This window comes from Bombus pyrosoma, linkage group LG14, assembly GCF_014825855.1.
Source record: "Bombus pyrosoma isolate SC7728 linkage group LG14, ASM1482585v1, whole genome shotgun sequence".
NCBI classification, from domain to species: domain Eukaryota; kingdom Metazoa; phylum Arthropoda; class Insecta; order Hymenoptera; family Apidae; genus Bombus; species Bombus pyrosoma.
Window position 1 is genome coordinate 5,078,865 of NC_057783.1, and position 7,601 is coordinate 5,086,465.

The 7,601-nt window shown below is 29.0% G+C and overlaps 3 protein-coding genes across 6 annotated transcripts; all 3 read left to right on the top strand.

Annotated features, from left to right (window-relative positions):
• Positions 1 to 49: 49 nt before the first annotated feature.
• On the top strand, positions 50 to 3,010 carry LOC122574621 (prohibitin-2). 3 transcript variants are annotated; one of them, XM_043742388.1, is made up of 7 exons: positions 50 to 237; positions 370 to 531; positions 728 to 990; positions 1,070 to 1,387; positions 1,469 to 1,546; positions 1,621 to 1,717; positions 1,932 to 2,432. In XM_043742388.1, exons 2-7 carry the CDS (start codon positions 423 to 425, stop codon positions 2,126 to 2,128), a joined length of 1,062 nt encoding a protein of 353 aa, XP_043598323.1. In that variant the 5' UTR covers positions 50 to 237; positions 370 to 422; the 3' UTR covers positions 2,129 to 2,432. The 3 variants fall into 3 exon arrangements, with proteins under 3 accessions (XP_043598323.1, XP_043598322.1, XP_043598324.1); XM_043742387.1 differs by having other exon boundaries at positions 50 to 233; XM_043742389.1 differs by lacking the exons at positions 50 to 237; positions 1,932 to 2,432 and adding exons at positions 2,856 to 2,893; positions 2,965 to 3,010 and having other exon boundaries at positions 244 to 531.
• LOC122574615 (aspartate--tRNA ligase, cytoplasmic) lies at positions 2,566 to 5,321 on the top strand. The gene is made up of 12 exons (XM_043742375.1): positions 2,566 to 2,706; positions 2,856 to 2,893; positions 2,965 to 3,049; positions 3,145 to 3,328; positions 3,400 to 3,502; positions 3,568 to 3,889; positions 3,969 to 4,140; positions 4,217 to 4,364; positions 4,440 to 4,629; positions 4,698 to 4,778; positions 4,852 to 4,963; positions 5,029 to 5,321. The coding sequence occupies exons 2-12, from the start codon at positions 2,856 to 2,858 to the stop codon at positions 5,190 to 5,192; spliced, it is 1,599 nt and encodes a 532-aa protein (XP_043598310.1). The 5' UTR covers positions 2,566 to 2,706; the 3' UTR covers positions 5,193 to 5,321.
• A 391-nt stretch (positions 5,322 to 5,712) lies between these two features.
• LOC122574624 (snRNA-activating protein complex subunit 1) lies at positions 5,713 to 7,563 on the top strand. Of its 2 annotated transcripts, XM_043742394.1 has the most exons (5): positions 5,713 to 6,058; positions 6,198 to 6,495; positions 6,580 to 6,920; positions 6,996 to 7,137; positions 7,248 to 7,563. In XM_043742394.1, exons 1-4 carry the CDS (start codon positions 5,916 to 5,918, stop codon positions 7,114 to 7,116), a joined length of 903 nt encoding a protein of 300 aa, XP_043598329.1. In that variant the 5' UTR covers positions 5,713 to 5,915; the 3' UTR covers positions 7,117 to 7,137; positions 7,248 to 7,563. The 2 variants fall into 2 exon arrangements, with proteins under 2 accessions (XP_043598329.1, XP_043598328.1); XM_043742393.1 differs by having other exon boundaries at positions 6,996 to 7,563.
• The last annotated feature ends 38 nt before the right edge of the window (positions 7,564 to 7,601 follow it).

Sequence of the window (7,601 nt, forward strand, 5' to 3'; positions counted from 1 at the left end):
ATTGCTGACTAGTATCAGTCAAATAACTGATTATATATGTCTTTCATACCGATATTATTTTTTACTTATTACTAAGTAAATTATTTTATTAATAAGACAGTGGAGAGGAGTGACTAGAAAATTAAGTGTTTCATCTATTACAATAAACGAAGATATTCTTCGTTATCGTCACTTGAAAATAAGGCTTCATAGGGGACAAATCATATGCATATAGTATAGCCACCTTATGGTTTGTAAGTATGTAAGCTTTCTGTGGTATCGTTCTTTACTGTGAATCCCGGCTCGTGCCTAGCATTTTTCATTCAAAGATCGTTATTGCATTTTTGATCTCGAAGTACAATATATTTGTTAGAAATTATTAATTTTTAGGTCGTCGTGAGAAAATATAGACATAATTGCAGTAAATAATATTATACAATAAAATGAACGAATTTAAGTTGCCTAAAGCCCCTAATGGTATAGGAGTTGCCGCTTCATGCCTTGCAGCGGTCGGCGTGACCGGTTATGGCTTTTGGAAATCTATGTATACAGGTTTGGTTTACGTAATTTACTAAAGAAAGAAGAAAAAATTAATGTTTATATATTATAAGTAATATATACAAATTATTATCGATATGTATATATATATATATAAAATTTGATAAAAAACTAATGAAAAAAATAAAATTCAAAGCAAAAAACATTTGCTTTTAAACATTTGTAGTTATATGATTATGTTTTATTTCAGTGGAAGCTGGTCATAGAGCAATTATATTCTCTCGTTTGGGAGGAATTCAACAAGATATATTAACTGAAGGTCTTCATTTTCGTATTCCATGGTTTCATTGGCCAATTATTTACGACATTAGAAGTAGGCCTAGGAAATTATCTTCCCCTACAGGATCCAAAGATTTACAAATGGTCAATATTTCTCTTCGTGTGTTGTCTCGTCCTGATGCAACTATGTTACCAGCAATGTATCGTCATTTAGGTCTTGATTATGATGAAAAGGTTGGTGTAAAATATGAAAATATTTTTATATTAAAATTTCAATAAAATTGTTATTGAAATATAATCGTTTGTGTTTTAGGTTTTGCCAAGTATTTGTAATGAAGTATTAAAATCAGTTGTAGCAAAGTTTAATGCATCTCAGCTAATTACGCAGAGACAACAGGTTTCAAATTTAGTAAGAAAAGAATTAACTGAACGTGCTAGAGATTTTAATATTGTCTTAGATGATGTGTCAATAACTGAATTAAGTTTTGGTAAAGAATATACAGCTGCTGTAGAATCTAAGCAAGTTGCTCAACAGGAGGCGCAAAGAGCTGCGTTCTTCGTAGAAAAAGCAAAACAGGAGAAACAACAAAAAATTGTTCAAGCAGAGGGTGAAGCAGAAGCTGCCAAAATGATATCCTTTAAAAAACAATATAAATAATTATAATGTTGCATATATTCTTTCTGAATGGAAATATCCTTAACTCCAGTGTACCTTGGCTTGGCTCTTAGTCAAAATCCAGGTTATTTAAAATTACGAAAAATCCGTGCAGCACAAAACATTTCTCGCACGGTAATTATAGAAAAATTCTGTTTTTTGTAATGAATTATCGAAAAATTATATGATAAACGTAATTTTTGTTTTAGATTGCTAATTCTCCCAATCGTTTGTATCTTAGTGGTAATGGCTTGATGCTAAATATTCAAGATCCATCATTTGATGATTCATCAGACAAACTGAAAAGTAAGAAATAAAGACGACAAAATATTTTTTCATACCTATCATATGTAATATGATTTTCAACGTTATATATGTAGATAACAAAAGAAATTATTAAAAAGATTCATTAGATGATTATAGATATAAAAATGCCACTGCACCTATTTCTTGTTATTTGTTTTAATATCCTGTGGTAAGGTGATGCTCGCTCGCAAATCTCGAGCTCCTGTTTTTTCAGGTGATAAAAGGCTGAGCTTGGGAAACTGGAATGATGCTATGCAAAGTGCTGTGAAAACTTTAAAATCTGAGCAACAAGCAACAGTGAAAACCAATGAAAGGCCATTAATTAGAGATTCTGTACCAATATCTTCAGAAGAACAAGTATCTATTTTATTGGATTCTGCAGACGGTGGAGCAAAAATGATTGTTTCTTGAACTCGAACTTTTAATTCTATATTTAAAAAGAGATTGCGATGCGAGCTCATCTTCTCTAACATATTCCTCACCTAAATCTTGTTAATGTTATAGACTAGATGAAAATCTTTTTATTTTACATTAACGAATTCATATTTTAATAATCTTTTAACAAGACGTCATTACAAATTATCGACATAAGAAAATAAAGCTAATTTACAGTTTGTCCCCTTATCCTTCTTTTATTCTTAGAAATACAAATCATTTGATACTCGATAATCATAATCTTCGTCTGGATATTTATAATAAAAATTTTATGATATAATATTCTAATTAATCATTTATTTAAAAGCATGAATGTTGAATGAACAACGTTTCGGAATTATATAATATCTTTGTATCCTTGTTACTTAAAACTTATCTTTAAAAAATGGTAAATTTCGGAACGCACTTGGGAGGTGCACCTCCGGAAAATTTTTGAATAAGTATATCTGTATTTAGTGTAGTCAATGTAGATAACCTCTACTCGTATATGATAAGAAAAGCACTGACAATTTGTCATTAATTACGTGCTATTTTCAAGTTTGAATAAAATAAAGGTGCGTATTTTCAATTTAGTAAATTTCAGATCGTAATTTTAGGCAAACGTTTATTTTTACTCTTTCTGTATCTATTCTATTGTTTCTTTATATAATATACTTAACTATATATTTTGTTAAACTAATATGGTATTGCATCACATTTGTAGATGAAAGAAGATAAACATGCTAATTTAACCACAGAGAGGTAAGATAAATTATTATTTTTAAAAGTTATTTCAAAATTATGTTTTTGAGTTTCTCTATTTTTTTCTTAAGCGATGAGCTTTCTAAGAAGGCTCTTAAGAAACAGCAAAGAGAGGCAGAAAAAGCAGCAAAGAAAGCTGAACGTAAAGCTCAGATTGTAAGTTAAATCATTACATATTTTAATAAAAAAAATTATTTTCTAAAATTTGATGTATAGGCTTTCAATAAAGCATTTCTGATTTATATATATAGCAAGCACAACAAGATGCAGTTCAAGAAGAGGATATATCAGTTGGGAAATATGGAGAAATAGGATTAATACAGAGTAAAGAAAAACACACAGAAAGGAAATTTACTGATGTTAAAAATTTGAATCCCAATTTAGAAAATCAGACTATATGGTTAAGGGGACGTTTACATACTAGTCGTGCTAAAGGTATATCATTTAAAAATAAAGCAAGAACATTTAATATTTATATGATCAAGTTAAATATTTCTCCTTTATAGGTAAACAGTGTTTTATCGTTCTAAGACAGCAATCTTATACAATACAAGGTTTAGCTGCAGTCAATGAAAAAGTCAGCAAACAAATGATTAAATTTATATCCAAGTAAGTGGTGTAAATGAGTTAGTAAAAATTAATGTTACTTTTTATTTTACAAAATTATTTTGTAGCATTACCAAAGAATCTATTGTGGATATAGAAGCAGTTGTAAAATGTGTTCCTTCCCAAATTGAGTCATGTACTCAAAAAGATGTTGAAGTTCACATTGAAAAAGTTTTTGTAATAAGTGTTGCAAAACCACAATTGCCTTTACAAATTGAAGATGCTTCAAGACCTGTAGGGGAAGTCGATGATAATGCTTTGAACATAAAAGTGAATCAAGATACTAGACTAGATAATAGAGTCCTGGATCTAAGGACTCCTGCTAATCAGGCTATATATAGAATAGAAGCAGGTGTCTGTAAATTATTTAGAGATATACTTACAAGTAAAGTAGGTTGTTAGTAAAGTAATAAATTCTACAAAATCATAAACAGCATATAGAATTTTATTCACATATTTTTGTTTATAGGGATTTGTTGAAATTCATACACCAAAAATTATATCTGCTGCAAGTGAAGGTGGTGCAAATGTGTTCACAGTATCATATTTTAAAGGAAATGCTTATTTAGCACAGTCTCCACAACTTTATAAACAAATGGCAATAGCTGCTGACTTTGATAAAGTTTTTACAACAGGAGCAGGTAATGTTTAATTTAAAAAATTAATTCTTTCATTTCGTTTTTTGGAAATATGTTATTATGTATGGGAATTTCTTAGTTTTTAGAGCTGAAGATTCAAATACTCATAGACATTTGACAGAATTCGTCGGTCTCGATCTAGAAATGGCATTTAAATACCATTATCACGAAGTAGTTGATACTATTGGACAGTTATTTGTAGAGATGTTTAAAGGTCTTCGTGACAAGTTAGTAAAATTAATTAAAAGATGTAAAAGACTTTTTCTGTAATTGTAAAATACTAATCTTATGTTTAATTCCAGTTACACTGTCGAAATCGAGGCTGTACGTCAGCAGTATAATGTCGAACCATTTAAATTTTTAGATCCGCCCTTGAAATTAGAATTTAAGGATGCTATTGAATTATTAGCGGAAGCTGGTGTAACTTTGGGCGAAGAAGATGATTTATCTACGCCGGATGAAAAATTGTTAGGCAAACTTGTTAAAGCAAAAGTGGGTTTTTCTTCAAAATATTATTTGTAGATATGAATCTACTTTTCTCAATATTGTCTTACTTCTAGTATGATACGGATTTTTACATCTTGGATAATTATCCATTGGCAGTAAGACCGTTTTATACCATGCCAGATCCAAATAATCCGGTAAGCTCTTAGAATATCCAGTTTTAGAATAATACGTTACAATAATACATTAAATATGTTACATTTATTATAGAAAACATCAAATTCTTACGACATGTTCATGCGCGGTGAAGAAATTATGTCTGGTGCGCAACGTATTCATGATCCTGAACTTCTTACAGAACGTGCAAAGCATCATGAAATTGGTAGGAATATTTTATATTTTTATATGTTTGCAGTAATAATGTAACATATTTTTTTTTAATTGTAGACATAGAAAAGATAAGATCATATATTGATGCATTTAAATATGGTTGCCCTCCTCATGCTGGTGGTGGTATTGGATTGGAGCGTGTTGTTATGTTATATCTTGGCTTAGACAACATTAGAAAAGTCTCGATGTTCCCTCGTGATCCTAAACGTATTACGCCATAAAATTTCAACTTTAAAATAATTCGTGCAGCATATATATTAATGTATAATGAATACATTTGTATCATTTGTAATTACTATATCATTGAAAAAAAACAATAAACAGACATTTTGAATATGTTTTCAATTAGATATAATGTCTATAGTGATTTATAATATATCGTATATGTAAATTATAATAATAATTAAAGGAAGTATTGCAGTTTTCGCGATATACACCAATGATGTGGTGTCTAAGACTGAAGACGACTCTGTGATCATTTTTTTAAAATTCGTCTTATCTTCCTTTGTATGCCATTTTTTAAATAAACTGTCTATGAACATTCACAAATGTCATACATATGTTATATGCAAATTACGACATATCTTGCATTCTAATCACAGTTCGGGGCCGAAACTGTTCCTAAGTCATAGTGCAAGCGTGCGTACTATGTTACTATTCATTCATGTACATATGTATATAGTATAGTATATGTATAATAATGTATGTCCCACGAAGGCAGTTCCAAGAAATGGAGGGGATAGCAGCGGTCATAATGCAAGGTAAAATCTCCGATCACACATAACTTGAAGTAATACTGTATGTTGATGAAGTGTTTTCAAATGCAAACAAGTTGAAGTTCGTATCAAAGAAGGTTAAAATAATAATTTATAGTCTTTAAGAAAATATTCCTTTTATTGTCGTACTCATTAAAAATAATAATAGCTGTGTTACCAAGATCTGAAATGGCAACAAACAAATCATTGTTTATGAATGGCTTCAAAGAAGATTGCGAACAATTAATTACTCGTTTTGAACGTGCAGATAATATTAGATTTGAAACTTTTTGCGATATCTGGAAAGCAATGAAGTTTTCACTGGTCTTTGCGTAAGTTGAGATTAAATCTCGCTAAATTTAATTGTTATGGTTATTTTTGCTACAATTTTATTTCTAATATGCATTTGGAATCATTGAAGTAAATAATAAATTGTTTAAAATTGTATAAATCTTTTTTTTATATTTCTAGGGGCCGTCCATCCTTTTTGGAGCTATTAGAATTTTGCGAAGAAGCATTACATATATGTAAACAATTCATTCTTCTACCTCCTCGTTTTAAAGAACGTATTGGAGGATTATATCTTTTATATGGAATATACTTCAAAATGCCAATAGATCAATTTAGAATTAAAATTAAACTAGATGATTGGAAAAGTATTCTGGAACTTCATGCAGAAATAAAAGAAGCAGAACATTTAGATGCTAATTATATATTGTGTAAACTAATTGCCAGTAATGCATTTCATTTCTGTCTTTTTGATTCAGAGGTAAATTTGATGAAAACTCTTAAATATATATAAATAGTGCTTGTGAATTATATGTATATATCATATATAATTTTGTATTTCTAGTATGGTATGGAAAAACCATATATTGTAAAGAATTCACAGTGTTTTAATCCATATTCTATATTGCCAACACTAAAAGATTTAAGTGACAAGAATCAAATATTGTCAAAAATTAATGAACTTAGTAAAGCTTATGAACAGAAGAAAGAAACATCAAAATTAATAAATCTATCAGATGCTAGTTTAAAATTATTCGATTCAAATATAGCACAGGAAATCATTAATGATATTCAAGAGTTTGAAGAACAGAGAAGGGATCAACAGAAAAATACAATTGATTTTGAAAAACCATCTTGTTCTACTTTAAAAGGACAATCTTCAAGCGAGCATACAAAATTTCAATTGTATGTACATTTGTACAAATAATACATTTATTGTATATTTATTAAATTGTATTATATCATGTTTCAATATTCTAGAAGAGGGCCTGCCAAACGCAAAATGCGACCATTAATTGATGGTATTGAACCTGAAAGTGAATCTGAAGAAGGTGAAGTATTAGAAAGTGACGATTCATATTCGGAGTTACCAATAGATTAAAGAAGAATACATCTTTCATACGTAAGTGTATTATTTTATAATAGTATGTAATACAGTATGCGCATGTTCATAATTTATGTAAAAGCCATAACAACTAAATGATATTTGATAAATTGTTTTTTATTGGGAAGTATACAAAATAAGTACAAGGAACAAGTCAGTGGAAATATCAATCATTCTAAATTTTAAGAAAACTTTTTGTAGAATATATTGTACTCTACCTTACTGTAACTGTGTTTTGCACAGACTTTAAGTAAAGACAATTCAATTAAATGGCTAAACATCTTTAAAATAGATTAAATTTCTAAACTTAAAAACTGAGTAAAATGTATTATAGATTTCGTGAAGAAGTTACTTTATCAGAGATTAATTTTCAAAGATGTAACTTTTCATTTTTATGTAGCTTTATGTATATTTACGGCATTAAAATTAAATCTATATACTGAATGTAAGTGTTATTATTGCCGCCAATAAACATTTCTAAA